General features: G+C 39.5%; 1 protein-coding gene across 3 annotated transcripts; it reads right to left on the reverse strand.

The window, feature by feature from the left end:
* Positions 1 to 1,073: 1,073 nt before the first annotated feature.
* Positions 1,074 to 20,422, reverse strand: BAG1 (BAG cochaperone 1). 3 transcript variants are annotated; one of them, XR_013947687.1, is made up of 8 exons: positions 20,248 to 20,422; positions 15,818 to 15,946; positions 15,581 to 15,663; positions 14,801 to 14,914; positions 14,105 to 14,212; positions 9,031 to 9,108; positions 6,838 to 6,900; positions 1,074 to 4,411 (listed from the first exon to the last, which is right to left on the reverse strand). XR_013947687.1 is itself a non-coding variant. In XM_080583089.1 (7 exons), the coding sequence occupies exons 1-7, from the start codon at positions 20,288 to 20,290 to the stop codon at positions 4,322 to 4,324; spliced, it is 630 nt and encodes a 209-aa protein (XP_080439215.1). In that variant the 5' UTR covers positions 20,291 to 20,422; the 3' UTR covers positions 1,074 to 4,321. The 3 variants fall into 3 exon arrangements, 2 of the variants coding, with proteins under 2 accessions (XP_080439215.1, XP_080439216.1); XM_080583089.1 differs by lacking the exon at positions 9,031 to 9,108; XM_080583090.1 differs by lacking the exons at positions 1,074 to 4,411; positions 6,838 to 6,900; positions 9,031 to 9,108 and adding an exon at positions 11,216 to 13,951.
* Positions 20,423 to 20,455: the final 33 nt, after the last annotated feature.

Consider the following 20,455-nt stretch of genomic DNA (forward strand, 5'->3'; position numbering starts at 1 on the left):
AAATCAAAATAAAATTCGAAATCAAAATAAAATTCGAAATCAAAATAAAATTCGAAATCAAAATAAAATTCAAAATCAAAATAAAATTCAAAATCAAAATAAAATTCAAAATCAAAATAAAATTCGAAATCAAAATAAAATTCGAAATCAAAATAAAATTCGAAATCAAAATAAAATTCGAAATCAAAATAAAATTCAAAATCAAAATAAAATTCAAAATCAAAATAAAATTCAAAATCAAAATAAAATTCAAAATCAAAATAAAATTCAAAATCAAAATAAAATTCAAAATCAAAATAAAATTCAAAATCAAAATAAAATTCAAAATCAAAATAAAATTCAAAATCAAAATAAAATTCAAAATCACAAAATTCAAAATCACAAAATTCAAAATCACAAAAATTCAAAATCACAAAAATTCAAAATCACAAAAATTCAAAATCACAAAAATTCAAAATCACAAAAATTCAAAATCACAAAAATTCAAAATCACAAAAATTCAAAATCACAAAAATTCAAAATCACAAAAATTCAAAATCACAAAAATTCAAAATCACAAAAATTAAACTGTCAGCAACAGGGGCAGAATTAAATTCTCCACCTTCAGCAACTTCCCTTCAGCAGTTACACCCTCAGAGCGCCACCAGCGCTGGATAGGCACCATCCTGCGACCGTGTGCCAAGCTTTCTGACTAAAGTGCTTGCAAGTTTCCCCCCCAAGTGCCAAAAAAGTAAAAAAATAAATAAAAATTAAAAAATGAAACCCACCACCAGCACACCTCATGCAGCCAGATGCTGCAAACACCGGCTGAAAGTACTCCAGGTGATACACAACTGTGAAAATTGCTTTAAAAAAAAAAAAAAGCCAGAAAGGCCAGCTTTTCTTCCAGGCTGAGCTTTCCACTGCCCGTGGCTTTGACGCCCCGCAGCAGGCGGTGGGGGCCTGCTGGTTATGGAAGCACCTGCTCCACTCCTCCTGATGGCCTCCATCGCACACGCTTTCACGGGGACGGCAACATGCACTCCTTCCACTACACATGCACGTCGTTTAATAACCACATCAGGACGAAGGGCAGCAGAGAACTTTCTGTATTTTATTATTTACCATAGTACAATAAAATAAGTTAACTAAAAACTCCAGTCCCGAGTTCCGTGGTGTCAAGCATACCACTCCAAACCATGACTGATCATCTGAGTCAAACAAAAAAAGCCCACAAACCAAGAAGCTTTAATCCAAGCTCACAATGTTGCTGCCAGAACTTGCTCACAGAGAATTTCACCAAGAAGTAGCTATTTCCTGCTGTTCTCACAGAGCAAGCCGTCTCACAGCTGGCGGCTCCACAGCCCCGTGCGTGGCAGGCTGGGGACATCTCACGCTGCCGCCTACAGGGAGCTGGGGAAGAACAGGGAGCTGTGGGACTCCATTTCCATTTTCTAAAACAAACTTCATGGCACGACATTCTGCCTGAATGCCAGATCCGAGGTGAGCCAAAGCAATACAGCAACCGCAGGAAGACAACAGGCTAAGCAGCGCCAAGGTGAGCAACTCGTCTGCCTTCTGACGTGGTGAGGTGGGTGGCTGGGGGCGCGGGGATTGATCCGGTAGCAAAATGGGTATCACGGTGTGCCTGGATGGCAGAATTAGGGGGAACATACCTTAGGCTTCTTTGAGGTCGTGCTAACCTTTACAAAGTCTCAAGGATATCTACATTCATGGAAGGAAGAGGGATTTATAGTCTGGTGCACATTTCAAAAGCACTGGTTTTTTTTTACTTATATCTAAGGCTATTATGAAAAAATGAAATCTTTCAAAAAATAACTACAGAAGTCAATCCATCTGAGAAGGTTTTACGTTACTCTAAATGCAACCGTTCATTTTCCGAAAGAAGTCAACTCAATTTTTACAGGTGGTAGTCAAAACAATTTTATACTGCACAAGTTCGTCTTCATACACTCACATTTTTATCCTAGAAACCAAACACCCTGGTAACAGGGGTTACTGCAGAGGGTCTCCAGCTCAGGACTGCCACCCTTTGCTGAATCCAGATGTGCTGGTGGGAAAGAGTCATCATCCCTTTTTTTTTTTTTGGCCTCAAAGCAGCAAATTATTAAAAAAACCTGCTATGTAAAATCTTCAGGTTATCCCGTCTGGCTTTGAGACAGGTTGAGGATGTACTCACACAAGCACACCTCCAGGAGCAGCAATTTCTGGGCAGGAGAGATGGAAAGTGGCTGAAGTTAGTAGCCTTTTCCATTGATGGAAAGATCCAGAAGGTAATGTCATGTTCTCACCCTAGAGAAAAATAGCAGCAGCAGCAATGGACAGAGCCTTAACCATAACTGTAGCTCCCAGTTCTCTTCATGGCAGAAGAGAACGCTTTTCTTTATGTACGTGTACCTGTGAAATTTCAGTGCGTTAGAGCACACGCATATTTGAGAGGGTGAGGATCCCTTCCCTCACAAGAAAGTGGATAATTTTGCTTCCCCTGATTCAAGCAACTATGGTGCTGGTCGTTTTAGAGTCAGCTGAATCTGGCCCAGAAGCAGCAAGAAGCCAGGGCTTCACAAACGCGGTTTACAGCTGTTCTGCCCTGTAACTTTGAAGTTACAGAAAAAGAACTGGGAAAATCGAACATGACCAAACTAGCAGCCCTAGGAAAAAATACACAGCCCAATCGTTTCCTTACTTAAGGTAAGGAAGCTCACAAGGAATTTAGACCTTAAAATCATCCACAGATGCTGAGAACAGAGTTTCAAATGGAAAAAGTACAATCTTCAAGAAAATGCTTAACAGTAAGAACATGATCTTCAAGAAACTGGCTAACAGTAAGAATATGACAACTCCATTCTGGTATGGTCAAAAGGCATTTTTAGAACACAAATGATCCTTTTTAATGCACGGCTATCTCTTCATTCATCCAATGGCACTTTTCACTAAAATGTTCTTCCAATTACAAACACCAAGGAAAATACTTTAAGGTTTATATCTTATTAGATTATTTTTTTTTACGTTTTCTATTTTTACCTTGTAAGGATAGCTAACCCTAAAACTGCCCATATGGATAAAAACTCACTATCTTAGGGCATGAGATGAAGGAGCTCATTTTTTTTTTCACAGAAACAGTCTCCATACAGTTGATACTTCACCAGCCACTGTGTACATGTCTGACTTACCTATCAGAATCAGCAGGGAAAAAGCAACTCCCACTAAAGGTGTTAGCTATGACTGACAACTGCAAACAAAGTTGGCTGCCCCCGCCGAAAGCCACCATCTCCAGCAAAAGCTTATTTTTCACCTAACAGAGAAGGCTCAGCTTGGCACATACCTGACTGGGAGAATCAGACATAACTTCAGTCACATGGCACTGCTAAAATAAAGTTGTGTCACCTTGTTAAATCCTACAAAAAATCACTAATTACCTTAACAGACTAGAAATAAGCACTGCAATTTTTCCATTAGCATCATGAATTCAGTGAAACCAGAAAAAAAAAGTAGAAAACGAACCTTTCAAAATAGCCCCTTAGTTACACCTTGTTTTAACGGAACCCTTCAGGTTTGAGCAGCACGAGTGATCTCATTTCACTTCCTACCACAACTCAAGAAGGAACAACCAATAAAAATAAGCTATAAAAAATACAGTAAATCAGAAGTCCATGTAAAAAACATACACCTGTATCAAGGAGCTCAGTACAACTTAAAGCACCACTCAAAATTAAGTACCATACATGTTACAGTACATTCCATTTATTATGACAATTTAAGGCTAAAATAGGTACGACTCCCTTATAGTCAAGCTTTCTTATATTTATAAATGCATACAAACATTAAGTAAATACAAATGTGTAGTTTTTTTTTTTTTATTGCTCTGAACTGCCTACCAGTCCAACGCTGAACTTTCCCGGATGTTGTCTCAGTTTGCCTTTTCAAATCAAGCTGAAGCCCTAAAATTGCAACTTATGGCACTTGTATGGTTATAGACCTTCTTTGATTTGAGCTGTAAATAAATTCAAAGACATCAGAAAATATTGCCCATCATTGCAAACGTTGTAACATAGTTAAGTAAACAATTGTCCATACGATACATAACAATTCACCACAAAGATTACTTCTGCAATTCTTCAGGAAGGATTTTCTTTTCAAAACAATAGGTCTAACCAAGCGGCAAACAAGACAACCAGCAAGAAATGATTGACTAGTACCAGTCTAACAGACTGAGCTTTAAGAAAAAAAACAAGCTGAATATGTGCTCCAAAACAAAGAGCAAACTTTTCTTCTTGCTCACAGAGCAATTATGGTTCCTAATTATGTAGGGTAATGCTCCTCATTCCACCAGTGCCAAATTCTTTGACTGTAGCTTGTCCATTTCTTGTCCAATATTTCCTTCAATAGTATCACACTGGGCAAGAAAAGCCTGAGAACAAGAAACAAACAAGTGTTAGCAGGGATGCAATTACAGCAATAGCAGACTGCTTCATAGGAACAGAAACTGAAGATTCCATCATGAACGTGAAGATGTCAATCCGATGACCGCCTTCGAGTTCAGTTCTGATAATGGTCTACTAACAGTTTTGTTTACCCGGAATCCAACAGAAACATAGTGTTTGATAAGGCAACAAGGGGGCTGCCCATCCTCACCAGTCCTGCCACTGAACTACTCTGAGTTAATTCAAAAGTTCATAATCAACATTAAGAACCACAAAGGTTCAGACAAGTTAGTGATTTTAAACTCCTTCCTAAAACACATACTTCTGTAGCCACAGTTGGGAATAACAATACTACTCCGCAAAATCTAAAACAAGCTGTCATTAAACCGTGGACTCCTCTCTTTCTCAAGACTACAGGACAACATGAACCCTCTTCTTCACCAGTAAGCAGCCAGTGCACCTGAAAAGACAGAAGGCTTTTTTTCCAAAAAGGGCACTCCACAGCACCTTAAGCATTTCTTACAACCTGCCCACGAATTCTTACAACAAATACAGCAACCCACACACGGCACTTAAGAGCCAGCAGCCCCTGGTTACCTTGCCTGTGCTATGCCAGCAGAGTAAGCTTCCTACCTCCACCAATAAATTCTTTTAGGCCAAGTTCAACAAACTCACCACAGTTTCTAAGCAGACTCTCCCATGATTTATAAATTTCTTGCACTCAGTTTTGCTACAACTGCACTAGACTTAACAGTCAAACTGGGTATTTATTGTTATGCATGTTAAAGTGATTAATAAACTTCCATCCCTCTGAAATGTCAGTCTGTTGCATGAGGGGAATGTTTCTCAACCATCACACTCTTGGATCATTTGTCTTCAACCAATCCCTTGAGCTGACATCAGCTCGCTTCTGTAATGAATTGAGGGATGAAAAAATCAAGGTGGTAACAACTACAGCTTCTGGCTGCGAGTGTTTTACTCCTGTCTTCCCATCTCTGGGAGATATGGGTGATTGCTAGCAATAGAACACAGTTAATAGTTCCACCTCGCTTTCATGAAAACTTCAGAGTAATAAGCACAACTTGCCATCATTTCTTTGCTCTTGAAAAATAAATTGTTGTTGAATAGTTTGGTCTTAAACCCCTTAGATTCTTTTGCAGTCCTCAAAGGGATCATAACATACAGTTGCAGAACATTACGCCAATAAAAGTACATAGATAATTCTGATCTCTGCTCAGCAGAGTCTATTTTATGCTCTAACAGCAGTTCTTACACAAACCCGCGCTTAATTCAGTAGTAACTTCATCCAAGAATGGAGTTCTAAGGTTTATGGCCACATCTCTATTATAAAGTTTTGCTACTTTGATTAGACACATAGAATCAAAAGTGTTCAGAACCCCATGAAACACAGCTACGCCAGCAAACCATCATCATTTCAATTCGCATTAACTGAATTTACCTCTATTACTGAACAAAAAGGACTTTGTCCCTAAAACTGCAACAAAAGACATTTCTACTATAAAATACTTCTCGGTAAAGCTTCCTCTAAAATAGATGTCTATTTAAAAAAAAAAAAAAAAGGAAACACTTATGTAAACTATTCAGTAAGGTCACAGTAAAATGCAAAACCTTTCAACTCTATATATGAATGCAAGGTACAGTCACAAATAATTTTCAGGAGTCTAGCCTGTGACTGATGCTGGCGTAATACCCATCAGAAGAGTAATATGAGTGAGCATTACCATTCATTTATGGAAGTTTGTTCTGGGGGGGGAGGAGGGTTGGAGGATAAATTTCAGTATTAGGTAACAAACCTTCAGGCTAAGGTCTCTGAGGAAACAACACCTGGGTATGTAAAGGCATCATAAGATGGCAAAACGATTGGAAAACCCCAACCCCAGCACAGCTGCTCTTATGTACAGATTTTACTTTAGAGACTTACAATCTATTGAAAGTTGGCACACTGCAATAGTGAACACGTTTTCCAAGGAATATTTCTAGCAAGGTGTTTCCTAGCTCCCAGCAGGAGCTACAAGTAGAATACATCTTTATATCCTGGACTCGTTCACTACTCCCAACCAGAGAGATATGTGAAAGAAGGAATGATCCTTTTTTTTTTTCTTCTTCTTCTTTTTACAAGTTATCCGAATTACTTTTCATCATCAGGCAGCTATCAGTCAAACTACTAATGTAAACTACGAATATAATCTGAAAACAGCATGTACTATGAAAATCTGTATTTTTGTATGTTGCTTTATAAAGCTATTAAACACTACTCAAAGAGATGTCATAAGAAATAACTGAAAGAACAAACACTGAAAAATCTAAGCTATAAGCAGCTATCATTTTCACCAACTCTTGGTGCACAAGTACCCAGCATTAATAGAGAAGAAAAAAAAAGAGGAAAACTCACCTGAACCCTTTTCACCAACCCTTTCTTTTTTAGTTTGCAATCACTGAAATTCTCTGGCAGATTCTGCAATAAAATAAACGAATTGATGTAGCTTAATGCTGAAGCGAACATACTAAACAATAGAGCAGAATTTGGATGTATTAACGATCTAAGCCCTCTAACAGGCATCCTGGAAACGCCATGCCCGCCCAGTGATGATGATTACACAAGAAGGAATTTAAAAGAAAAAGTCATAAATTCAAAAAATGATGGATACAACAAGTGGAATTGCAAACAACTGACCTAGCACATCTACCACGTCTTTAGGTAACATAAAGCAATAGACTTCATACACTGCTTTTGTCTACTCTGGCATATGGTAACTCCCGCTGAGCATCACGTTCATTTTTTTCAGAAACTATGAAGATGTATTTATTTCTTACAAACACCTTAACTCAATCACTCGCTATCATTAGACCATATAATCAGTAATGCAGGCATTGCTAGTCTGTTTAAGCATCACGTCTGATCTTTTCAATCTCTTCACAGAAGGTAACAGATGTGAGGTGTTACATGCTGACATTCCTTTTAATTTAATTCAAAACGCATCATTTTCCATACTCCTTCCACCTACTATATTCATGTATGTCAACGTAGCGATTGCTATAGGCTTTTTCTTTTGGAGTGATGATAAATTGGAGGGTTGGTGGGGAAGTGTGCTCAGGTTTATGGTGTTTTTCTGAAATGAGCAAAACACCTCTACAGATGATTACTCTTACCTAGAAACCTTATGCTCCTATTCTACGAGAAAGAAGTACCTTTGAAAATAAATTATCAGGTTAACTCCAGGAATCTGTCGTTCACAATCTAAGTTCTCCTACAGAAGCCTGTTCTGTGTGTGTTGCTTTCTTCATGTGTGTAACACCATGTTACTTCTTTTGGATTTATGGCACAAGACAGGTTCACAGGCTGTTACTGCATTTTCAACAATGGTCTAAAATGACGACTCCTTTTAACTTTTTAACTACTGGCATAAGACTTAAGTTGTTCATTTTAAGAAGCTACACTGTTCTTCACAAAGTATTTTCTAGCACTGCATACTACAATAAGCCCTTGCTCACTGCAACATGCTAAATCTGCATGTCTCCTCCCAGTAAGGAAGATGTTGTGAAAAGATTCTATTACATGCTTTCTTTCAGAAACTGGATGCTCCAAAGACATTGCAAAACATTTGAAAAGTTAGTTTAAAGCTGTGGGTGACTACTCTTCAAATACCAGTTCTAGTTCATATATAAAAATGAAGGCCTTTAGACTATTTACAGCTGTCACAAGGAAAAAATAGTTTAAAAAATATTACAAAGTTACATAAAGTATTGTAAGGGATCTTAGACATAGGACCCTGTAACTCCATACCAAAAAAATCCAATTTTTCTCTTTGTTTTCAACAACACAATTCACTTCAAAAAAAAAAAAAAGAAGCAAGAAACATTTAACATAAAGAGTGTATTTGATGCATACTACTTTGACCCCATATAAGTAATAGCCTGAAAGAACAAAGATCAGTTAGGCCTAATTATTAATAGCTGACTTTCAACAGAAAATGAAGATGCTATCACACTGTCATAGAAATTCTTCTATACCTTGAACTTTTCCACAACTTGGAATTTCTTAATAATCAAAGTCAAAATGAAATTATGCACTAGCTCAGTTACATCGCCCATTTCCCTTTGCTGAGCACTAATCTCAGGATGCACTTTCTGAAAGATTATGGCCTGCGCAAGTATTCCTACCACCTGAAATAGCAAATTAACAGTTTTCTATCAACAGAGTAGGCCTAAATTAGCTTTCAATAGCAGACAGGAACACCTGGGCTTATCACACAGTCTGTTTCAAAAAACAGATATTGGTAACTGGAGGAAACTGAAATCCAAGTGTATAGAAGATGTTCAGACTATTTCTATAAAATGTTTTTGACAACATCTTTCAAAACTGTTCTTAATTGCATCTATGCGTGCAAACTTCTCTATTTACTTATATACCTTCACAGGTTTTTTTTGTTTTTTAATCAGCCTTGCAAAGCCCTTTACAGAGACTTGGAACTGGAAGACATAAATGTCCTAACTTATAAAGCTGCTCGAAAGGCGTTTTGCAATCAAATTAGTAAAATTTATAAATTTCAACATCGAATTAAATCTCACGGTCTCTCTGTTTTACCTTAGTCAGCTTATGTCTCCTCTCCAGGAATACGTTGTCCAACTATTCAGGGTTTAACAGGTGAAGCTGGCAATAAACCTTAAGTCACAATAACATTTCAATATTTAATTAAAATCAAGTTTATTTTAACAATAAAAAAGAATTAGCAGCCTAATCTTAGAGAATGCTTATGCAAAACTCTTGCCAAATCTACATTTTTGGTGCTACCATTGCTTGCAGGGCAGTAGTTTCGGTTAGTATAAAGCTTCCTACTGCACAGCATGTTCGTATTTATATAGCAGGCCTCCCATCTGGGACCTCTCTGTGATAAAAATGCCTGTTTGAGTCTTTCAGTCCTTGGTCTGTATGCTCTTAAACTTCCAAAAGCTGATCACAGTGCTGGCTTCAACCCAGCACAGGTTCTTCATCCCATCCGCCCAGAGAGCGACTCAGGCTCTGCTCATCTCACACCCCACACTCCCAAAATTTAGAATTTCTTAACCACATCTCTCGAACAGTTCTCCCCATGTGGACACACGGACAAGATGCACTGTCAATGCACACATTACACCCACAAAGTTTCATCTTTTGTACACGCAACACTCATGCTTTACAAAAGGTTCTTAAACCAACCACCCTTTACACTGCAATAAATCCATGTTTGTGCACTTTCCTATCGCCACATCCTCCCTGTTCCTTCTTTTTAACTAAGGACCCAGCATTTCCTTCTCCTGAGTGAACCTTCTTACAAAACACAGTCTCTCTCCTCATTTTTTTGCCTTCTCCCAGCCCGTCTCCCAAGAAAACAACTCCCTTTGCCAAAGAACATCACCTCAGCTCTACTCAAGTCCCCTGTGTTCCAGAAGCACTCCCAATGACAATTTTATAGGCTAGTATAACCACCACATCTTTGTTCTCCTCTTTGGTTATTTCTTACTTGCCAAATCAGAGAGCCCAGAAGGTAGTATCTGATGCCAAAAAACACTTTATAGCAGTGTAATCAATCAATACACAAAACAAATGCTAGTTAAATTTATCATTTATGACTATCACAGTAGAACCAAAGTGACATCATTCTTGAGAGAGAAAGAGAAGGAAGGAAAGGAAATCTCCTACACTAGCAGTCAGTAGCAATAATAGCTAGAACCCTTGTTTTCTGCTATCAAATTGTTTTAAAATTAAAAAAAAAATAAACTACCACACATCACCAATGCTAATCAGTTGCAATCAATGATTTTTGTCAGACAGAATGTCAGCAATGTTTTTTTCCCTTAGTTTCTTTTAAAACTCCAAAACAATATACTGTATTTCAGTAGGTTATTATTATTATCGTTATTGACTACCAGTCCTTCATCATTTTTAATTTATCATTAAATAAGTTGGTAAATTGGGTAAGCACATCATGTTGACACTGAAACACCTTAGCAGCTTCTTTAGAATTAGATATTAAATGGCATGCTTTTGATTCATACTAAAAGATTTAAGCATTATCATCATGAAAAGCTTATCCAATGTTTGTTTATCCAAACGTATTAAAAGATTTAGTAATAAGTCTTATCACTCCAAGAGTAAGTAGCAAAACTTTACAGAAGCTGGGGAATTGTTTGACAACAGCACATTAGTTTCAGAATATTTCCTTCTTTTAATCCTCAAAACATCAATTTGGTATTAGCAGTGACAAGGAGATAGTGGAAAAAAGCTTCTTCGGAATGGCACGGTAATTTAAGTAAGTTTTACAGAGGAATTGCAACCTAAAAAATCCTCAAGGGGGATGGTCCACCTAAATACAACTATGAGTCACTAACATTATCAATGTCCTCAGTACAAACGCATTCATTTTGACAGAAGATTTGCCATTAATTTATGCAAGCAAAATGAGTGACTTGTATTTCAGAACAGAGAGATTTTTTCTGTTTTTAGAGCACTATGTTCTCTGCAATGTCATCTTTCCAGATTCCACATCTGCCATTTAATAAAGAATCATGAGAACAAAGTAATCACTCAGATTGCAGTTTTTTTTTTTTAAGAACTGTGATTAAGTCAAGCATTTTCTATGTTCTACTTGCTGAGATTTGTAGTAAGTATTGTGATTTGACTTTAACTCACTGACCAAATGCTTTGACTGCTGAAATAAATGCATTTCTGGTGATGCACACAGACAAATCTTCAACTGCTGAACACACCTGAATTAGTATTCCTCCTGAAAAAAAAAAAATGTAGCTTATGCTACAACTGCTTCAGAGCCTTCAAAATTTTGTTAAAATACTTACAAGATCCATCCACCTATTCTTCTGTAGAAGCAGTAGCCATTTTAAACGAATGTTTGGTGTTAAGATGTTTAAGTTACAGCTACTCTACCCAGAGGCATCCCTTCAAGACTGCACTTACACTCTTTCGGCAGTGATGACACCATATTTTTTCTCTCACTCCAATACTGTGTGACTGCCACTTCCTAACTGTGCACTTTTAAATTCATAATTCACAAAGAAATGGAGCCTGGTAAAAAGAAATATTAGTTCCAAACTAAGCTTGTCTAATTAAAGAGCCTACCTCCTAAAGGTAAGAGGGCAACACCCCTACAATACAGAAAACAACATGCAGGCTTCCTCACCCTTAGCTCTCTGTAATCACACAAACCTCATTTTGTATCAAACTAGATTGTTTGGATCAATCAAAAACATGTATGATGGCCAAGACATGTTAAAGAACTTTCACAACAATTCTGCCAAAGAAAGAAAACTGAAACATTTACCACCTGAGTTGCTGGTCTGTTTCCTTTCTACAGTTTATCGATGCTTCTGTGTTACCAGAAAATAGCTCACTCAATCTCTGTTTCTTGCTGTTGTTTTGTTTTCAATGCTGTTTATTGAATCACCAGCACATCTATATAATCAATAACATTCAAGAAATTTGCCAGAAATTGCTTTTTGCTTGGCTAAAAAATGGAATATTGAATACTGTATAAAACAATTCTGAGATACAGATAAACTACTTCATGGAAGTTTTACACTCTTCTGCTTTGAATTTCTGTTTATCATTTTTAACTGTGCTCCTTCCCCTCAGTGGAGCCCATTTACTATCTATACACATATCTCATCACCATTTTGTGCTGCTACCTCTGCATGCTGCACAACTACAGTAAAGCTAAGTACTACTTCATAAAGTTGGTGGCCTGATGTGCTGTAGTATCAGCACACTGAATGACTGCATTTTATGGAAAGGTTACGTTTAACTACACTTATCTGCAAGATGTCACAGAAGTTTCTCAGAAGTTCAGTTTTCATGACAAAAAACACAGCCTTATTTCTATGTTAACACAAATAAATACAGAGTTTGGTATGTATACCATAGCTTCATTCACTGGTGTGAAAACACTCACTTGTATTTCTTGCTTTAAAAATATGATGCTTATCAATGCCATACGGTCTTATACGTTCTTCACTGGAAGTAACAACCAACTATTACAAATATGAAAAGCTATCAGTCGTAATTAGTTTTAGCTCTGGGTGTTCTACTTCCACGACACAAAACTGAGGAACAGGGGCTCCACTAATTCCTAAACCTAGAGATGTGTGTAAGACTTCTAAAATCTTGTACTAAACCCGGAAATCCCTTGTCTGGTATTATCTAGAGTATTCTGGATAAGATGACAGATAATAGCACACTTTTTATTAAAGCCAAGGAAAAAGTATGAGAATCAAAAGTTAACACAGGAAATTTAGTTTGAATTAATTAGGAAGCAGTGAAGAGGGTTTTTCAAGGCTGTCTGCATCGTTCCAGAACTATAAACCAAGTACTGACTTTCTTCTAAATAGGATGTAGTACCAAAAATTGAAGGGCTCAGGAATATGCGCTAATCCCATCCACATGAAAGAGAATGACAACACATAGTAAATCTGCTACTTCAAACAGGGAACCAGTTATATGAAGTCTACGTTTAACAGCAACGTATTTTCCTTTATATGAGGCAGAAAAGGAAATGGAAATAAGAGTTTAAAATACTTAGTATATTATAGTTTAAAAAAAAAAATTTAAGAACTGTTAACTAAAACAACCGTTCAAAAGGAACCATATGAAAGAAGAAATTAAGTTGACGAGCTGTGCAAAAATCCTAGGAACGTCCATGTTGTATAGCATCTGCAGACAGGAAATTCTAATTATTACTCTGTGGTTTGCTGCTGAGATTTTTCAAAATGTCTGTCCATTCAAATTCATTTGGTTCACCAACTATAGGCATTTGCATGGAATCTTTCTGATATAAACCCATAAAGTGTCACTGCAAAGGCATTATTACTACAGAAAAGTATCATTTTTTTTCTTTAGAGCAGAAGATTATGATTGTGATATGCAAAAGAATGATAGAATGTAGTTGCAGACAATGACCCAGCAAGCACAAAAACAGAATAACAAAATACCCCAGTTGCCACCATCTTCCATGTATCTCTACACAAATTCCTTATTCTCCCCTAGCTTTCAGCTCCTGCATGATGCAGGAAGACACATTGTACTCTGGGAAGATACTGTAACGTTATGATCCATTAATGACTGTGAAGCACTTGGATACACATTCCAAAGAAGGAATTTAGTCCTCACTATGCAGGCACCTTGAACAAAAGTACTGTCAGTCCATATACAACTGACCAGAAAATTATTCAGCATTCACAACCTCCTTGTCCTTATGTAATACAGCAAGCAATGTGTTTGAGGGGGTTGGTTGTTTTTCCGACCTCTACTGTAACCATGATGTGTAACGTTAAAGTTTGCCAAGACAAACTAAAAGGGTAAAACTTAAGTAAAGGATACCCAATTTCATTTAGTCCTAGCAGTCTGCTGCCCCAAATGAAGCTCTTCTGTAGAATGGGGATGCTTACACAGGCATTAATGTCACCATTTAGAAATAGATGTTGCCAAGTAGACTTTTGGAGACATACAGGGGCAAGAGCTGGATATTAAGAAAAGAATGAGCAAACCAATTAACTAATTTTCAAAGGCAAAATAAATTTGTTAGTGTTTTAAAGTATTAAATAAATTAGAAGAAAGACATCTTCCTAAAATTCTGCTGGGATTCGATCCTTTTCTGCAGTTATTTACTTACAATGGCATCAATCTGTTCCAGGATCTTCATGAACTGCTCTGCAGTTCCTTTTATCCTCTTGTCAAGCTGTTTTAGAGCTTCTGCTTGCAGATCCTTTGCCAAAAATCCCTGATAAGGAAAAAGAGGGCAGGAAAAACAAAATTCCACACCTTACTGAATGATCAGCTTAGGAAAAAAAATCTCTCAATATGTTACATTAAAAAAAGATCTTTTACTATTTTGGTAGTTTCAAGTACAAAGGGGACTCCAATCTCAATCTTTATTCAATTACTCTGTACTATCAAGGAAGCCTAGCAGATCTTACTGGTTAAGATATTAAACAAAACTCATAGTATTGAGGCATTCTTCTTTGAACTTCGACAGAATTCTTTCTGTTTTTTCAGATCTACAAAATATTATTTATTCAATATGCAACAATATTTACCCTTTTTCAGTATCATACATTTCTCCAGTTTGGAAACTCAAAAATGGCATTAGAAATTCAGAAAAAAAATGTATCTATTCTATGATAAAATATTTTTACAATTATATTATTATTCAACAACTAAGAGGGACAGCCTATTACTTACTACACAAAACCTTTAGAAGGTTGTGTGTGGCTTTTTTCTTTCTTTTTTTTTGTTTTTTATTTTATTTAAATATATATACCTACAAAACAGTTTTGTAAAAATATAAAATGACACAAAGCTGGCATACCTTCTGGATACTTGTGAACTCTTTATTAACTTCCTCTAACTTATTAGCTATTTGCTCCACTGACTTCTCCAGATCTTTTAACTTCTTTAATTCAGCCTCTTCTTCTGGACTATTCTGTGTATTCAAAAGGAAAATATTCACAACTACAGAACAAACAGAGTCACTATGCAGCTAAAGAGCAGCAACAGTGGTGAGAGAGACATAAAGGCTTTTGTTGACTTAAAGCATGTACTGCACTGTGGTTTTCCTTTCCATAATTTAGTGCCTATCAAATAAGCTTTTCTCCAAGCTTACTAACAAATACAGTTAAAGTGGCAATGTATATAAACACCTTAAAGGATACAAATTTGAAGTGAAAAAGAAAAATGCAAACAATTTTTCTGTTATTATTTTACTATTTTGTAAGTAGAGGTAACTTGATATCAGGTGATACTACCTTGTACTCTACTTGGCAAAGCTAGTCACAGGTCATTTCACTAGAAAGAACCCAGCAGACTCAGTAGCAACAGGTGTGGTTTTTTTTCCCCACCAGAAAAATAGGAGGTTCAGGAGCAGTCAGAAGTAACACATTAGGCAGAAGGCTGTCAATAATGTAATTTCAGAAATGTAGAGCTGTACAAGCTGCAGACTTATTTGCAGTACAATATGAGAATGAACTCAGCTTTGTGGGCAGGTGAACAAGATTAGTTTTATGCTGTAAGCAGTATCTGTTCAGAGGCTGAATAACTAACAGGAAATAGGATAATGCACGAAAAATGCAATTCTGAAAGTAACACTAACCCTTTTTCCAATCAACATGACTTTGCAACCGTTTTTAACACCAAGTGCTGACAACGGTTGTTCCAATTCTTTCAGAGACTTTCCTAAACAGAAGGGGAGAGAGGGAAAAAATGTTAAAATATTACTAATTACAGTTAGTGGCATAAGAACGTCTTTCTAAAGACATTCAAAACATGGACACCTGAAAGCGACGGCGATGAAGCATCTATAAGAAACACCGACAGATTTACGAGTTACCTTTGTATATAAGTTTCTGAAAAGGAACTGGAACTCCAGTGACTTGTTCAATAAGTAGAGCCATGTCTTGTAGTGTAGGTTCACTATCTTCCTGTGGAGAAGCAACCTGAATACTGTGTTTTTCATTACCTAACAAAAGAACAAAACAAACAAATGAAAAAAAAAACAGTAATACTTATAATTACCTGGAAAATATCATAGGGAATCAGTTTCTAATACTTGTTTCCATTAACAAAGAAAGTTCTCAAGTCAGCGACTCCCACATACGATATTAATTTTAAATGAAAGGATTCACAGAATCATAGAATCATTTAGGTCAGAAAAGACCTTCAAGATCCAGCCATCAAACTGACCTACCAAGTCCCATCACTAAACGATGCCCCTTAATGCCACAACTATCACTATTCTCTTGCAACTTTCTAATGTATTTTCTTCCTCTTAGAGTGACTTACTTCCACTGAAAACTTTCTTTTCCTTTCTAATAACCCGAAGAGTTGGGTCAGGAGTATTCTACCGGCATAATGATCCTGCTACACATTATTCTCCATTTCTTTTCAACAGCGTATGACCTAGACAACCCAAAAGCTAAAGCATGGAAGTCCACAACTTTATGATCTGTTTCACTTCCTAGTTATAGGAACTTCTAATGGTGTAAGTCTTGGGGAATCTGAGACAATTTATCACTACCTTTGCTCCCCAGTCCTTATACATGTGAAGCAAGCAGGCAATGTCCACGCTGTCTCCCCTCCATCCAACAGAATTCTCATAGTCCTAATATTACTTCTGCCCATAATATTGCTGATACGCAGCCTTAGCCACCTTCAGAAGTCTCATCCTATATGTTTGTGGTGGTTTTACCCAGCTGGGCAGCCAAACTCTACCATAGCCGTTCTCTCAGTCCCCCTCCTCAAAGGAAATAAGGGAGAAAATATGATGAAAAGGGCTCATGGGTTGAGATAAGGACAGGGAGATCACTCAACAATTACCACCAAGGGCAAAACAGACTCAGCACAGGGAGATTAACATAATTTATTGCCTTTACTAACAGACTGGAACAGTGAGAAACTAAAAGACAACTAAAAGCACCTTCCCCCCATCTGCCCTCTTCCACCTCCTCCCCCCGAGCAGCGCAGGGGAACGGGGGAATGGGGGCTGTGGTCAGTCTCTAGCGCTTCGTCTCCACCGCTCCTTCACAGTCACTCCCTGCCCCTGCTCCACGTGGGGTCCCTCCCACGGGATGCCGTCCTTCCCGAACTGATCCGGCACGGGCTTCCCACAGGCAGCAGCTCTTCAAGGACTGCTCCAGATACGGGTCCTTACCACGGGCTCCATCCATCCCCCGGGAGCAAACTGCTCCAGCACGGGTCCCCCACGGGTGGGCGGCAGCTCCCCCCAGACCCCCTGCTCCTGCGTGGGCTCCTCTCCACGGGCTGCAGCTCCGGCCCGGGGCCTGCTCCTGCGGGGGCTCTCCATGGGCCGCAGCCTCCTCCAGGCCACATCCACCTGCTCCACCGGGGGCTCTTCCACGGGCTGCAGCGTGGAGATCTGCTCCATGTGGGACCCGTGGGCTGCAGGGGGACAGCCTGCTCCACCAGGGGCCTCTGCACAGGCCGCAGGGGAACTGCTGCTGCGTGCCTGGGTCCCTTCTGGAGCTGGCTGGAGCTGGCTCTGATCTGCCATGGGGCAGCTGCAGGGCTCTGCTCACAGAGGCTACCCCTGCAGCCCCCCTGCTACCAAACCCTTGCCATTCAAACCCAATACACTGTCACCTTCCGCTAATGGTACCTCCTACTCAGACTCCCTAAAATTACTTGCACGCAAACAGCAGGAATTTCTTAGAAGAAAGGAATATGTCTATTAATCTCTGCATCGCAACAGATCCGTAACCTCTGCTCCCACACATTTAAGGTCTGTCAATTTGAAAGCACCCACAGGAATCAGCCACCACTGGCTGCAAGGGAAATTAAGACAGGCATTTCTTTAGTTCACAGGAAGAGAAAGCTCCGAAACAAATACCAGAAGGAAAGCTATTCTTATGCCACTAATTTTTAAGCGCATTAATGCACTAATTTTTAAGCGCATTTAAGCGCATTGCAAACAAGAGTGCTAGGAACACTGATTTTAAAATGTTCCAGTCTGCCACAGTCACACAAGCTACACTGAGACCATAAACACTTGCAATCTCCCAACAGTATTTTTAAATGGTTTTAACTTCAAAATAACACTATACCAACTTTCCTTGAAACATCTGCCATAAACAGACCTCCCAATTTGCTCTGTTAAAAAAAAAAACAGTAACAACAATACAAAAAGAAAATTTCAGTTCTAACCTTGATGTATTTCAAAAGGTTGTTTTGATACATACAGATTCTTTGAAAAAAAAAAGGAAAAAAGAAAAGAAAAAGAAAAGAAATAAAAGAGCAAATGGAGAAGAGAATAGCTGAAGTTTGCCTAGTAATAGAAACAGTTTTAACAACAAATAATGAACACCACTTTGGGCAGACTAACACAAGTTTTACGGTCAATTCACAGAAGAGTGAAATCACCACGAAGAACATCTCCTGGGTTAGAACTGGTATCATGGCTTACCCGTTTGTTTTAGTAAATGAAAATGCTAATTTAAAATAATGACTGCTGTAAATCTCCAAAATCTTTTAAAAAACAGCATCAATCAAATGTCTTGCAGATTGTGAAGTGACGCATGTGGATCTGCTGTTGCTCTTTCTTAACCTTTATTTCCATCTTTCCCTACATTCACTCTCACACACACACAACTTTAATAAAGATGCCTGTGCAAAGTAGTAGCAGCACCTGACAGCAACCAGAAAATTAAGTCCAAGATAAAGTATGCCTACTGTTTGTTAATTATTGATAGCAAAGTAATTACCAGGTAATAACTGGAAAGATAGAAACATTCTCAGGTAAGTCTGTCAGTAAACCTCCCAGATCAAATGGAGCTCTCTGAAGGCATCAGAGAGCATGGTAATCATGACAATCCACACAGATTATTCCACAAAGTGCCTCACCACCAAAAATTCTTAGATAAAATTTCCAAGTGATAAAGGTAACATTTGCGCAAAATAATGGATCAAGCGTAACAGTTTGAAAACAGGAATGAGCAAACAAAAATAAGCAACGAGCTCTAAAGGTGGAAAGAATGGCATCAACACTGTGCAAAAAGGACAGGAGCAGAGCTCACTGTTCAACAATTAAAAAATAACCCAGAAACAACTCAAGTTTTGTGAACAAAATCACTTATGAAAATACCACTGATTATATCCTACTATCCTCAGCGTTCCTCCTACTGCCTAACCTCAATCCACTTCATTAACCGTAGTATTTTGATGGAGTCCAGGCTATTGTTACCTTTTTGCAGTAACCTTCTATATTTATTTGCAGAGTCAATCACATCTTCCTTTCCACTTTCAACTCCCTCCTCCTACTTCTTTTCTCCAAAAAAAAAACGTTCAGTTGTTCCAGCATGCCTTTGGGTAATGTTTCACCAGATCAGCACCCAACTGCTGATCACAGAACCACAGAATGGCCGAGGCTGGCAGGGACCGCTTCAGATCATCTAGTCCAACCCCCCTGCCGAGCAGGATCACCTAGAGCACACTGCGCAGGACGGCATCCAGGTGGGTTTTGAGTATCTCCAGAGAAGGAGACCCCACAGCCTCTCTGGGCAGCCTGTCCCAGTGCTCCGTCACCCTCACAGTAAAGAAGTGCCCTCTCACACTGAGCCAGAACCTCCTGTGCTTCAGTTTGTGCCCACTGTCTCTCGTCCTGTCGCTGGGCACAACTGAACAGAGACCGGCTTCATCCTTTCAACACCTTCCCCTTACACATTTATACACATTGATGAGGTCTCCCCTCAGTCTTCCCTTTCTGAAGCTAAACAGGCCCAGCTCTCCGAAGGACAGCTGCTCCTGTCCTCTCATCATCTTAGCGGCCCTCCTCTGGACTCGCCCCAGTAGCTCCATGTCCCTCTGGTGCTGTGGAGCCCAGAACTGGACACAACGACCCCTTCCTCTCGAGCAGCCACCCCTTTCCTTTGCAATCTCACCTCCCCCTAACCCAAAATTCTGAAGTTCATGCAGCAAATAAGATGAGGGTCCCCCAGGCGGCACCTGCCTTTACACACCGCGCTGGCCACCGCAAGCGCTCCCCGCTGCGTGCCTCCGGCAGGGCCAGCCCTGCCACCTGCTCGCACAGCACCCTCCCGCTGGAGCCACACCACCTCGCCGAGACGGAAAATAACGGAAAATCTCTTTTTTATCCCCTTTCTGTCGGATCCGCTCGATCGACCCAGGTGGAGGGAGAAGGCGGGGAAGACGCGGCCAGCCGAGGCCGCCCTCTGGCTCTGGCTCTGGTTCCGGCTCCAGCCCCCGCCCCACCCGCCCGGCGGTCCCCCAGCAGCCCCCGGCCCTTACTGTAGGTGACGGTGACCGTAACGGCGGCCCCCGCCGCCGCCATCTCGCAACCGCCTGCCGGGGCGCGCGGCTGGCGCGTCACTTCCGCCCTGCGAAGGACGGGGAGGCGCCATGTTCCGCCGGGCGGGAGGGAGGGCGGGCTCTCGCTGCCCCGCCGCCATTTTGCGACGGCGGGCGGGCGGGCGGGGCTGCGTAACAAGCCCAGGGG

The sequence above is a fragment of the Anser brachyrhynchus genome (genome assembly GCF_964034855.1).
Source record: "Anser brachyrhynchus genome assembly, chromosome: 2".
NCBI lineage: Eukaryota > Metazoa > Chordata > Aves > Anseriformes > Anatidae > Anser > Anser brachyrhynchus.

Bases quoted from the DNA above. Each gene is read 5' to 3' on its own strand.
- BAG1 (XM_080583089.1), bottom strand. From the start codon at position 20,290: ATGGCGGCGGCGGGGGCCGCCGTTACGGTCACCGTCACCTACA. The intron at 15,664-15,817 runs GTAACTCGTAAA...CCTTCTGTTTAG, and splicing joins TCAGAAACTTATATACAAAG to GAAAGTCTCTGAAAGAATTG. The intron at 14,915-15,580 runs GTTAGTGTTACT...TTGAATACACAG, and splicing joins TCATGTTGATTGGAAAAAGG to AATAGTCCAGAAGAAGAGGC.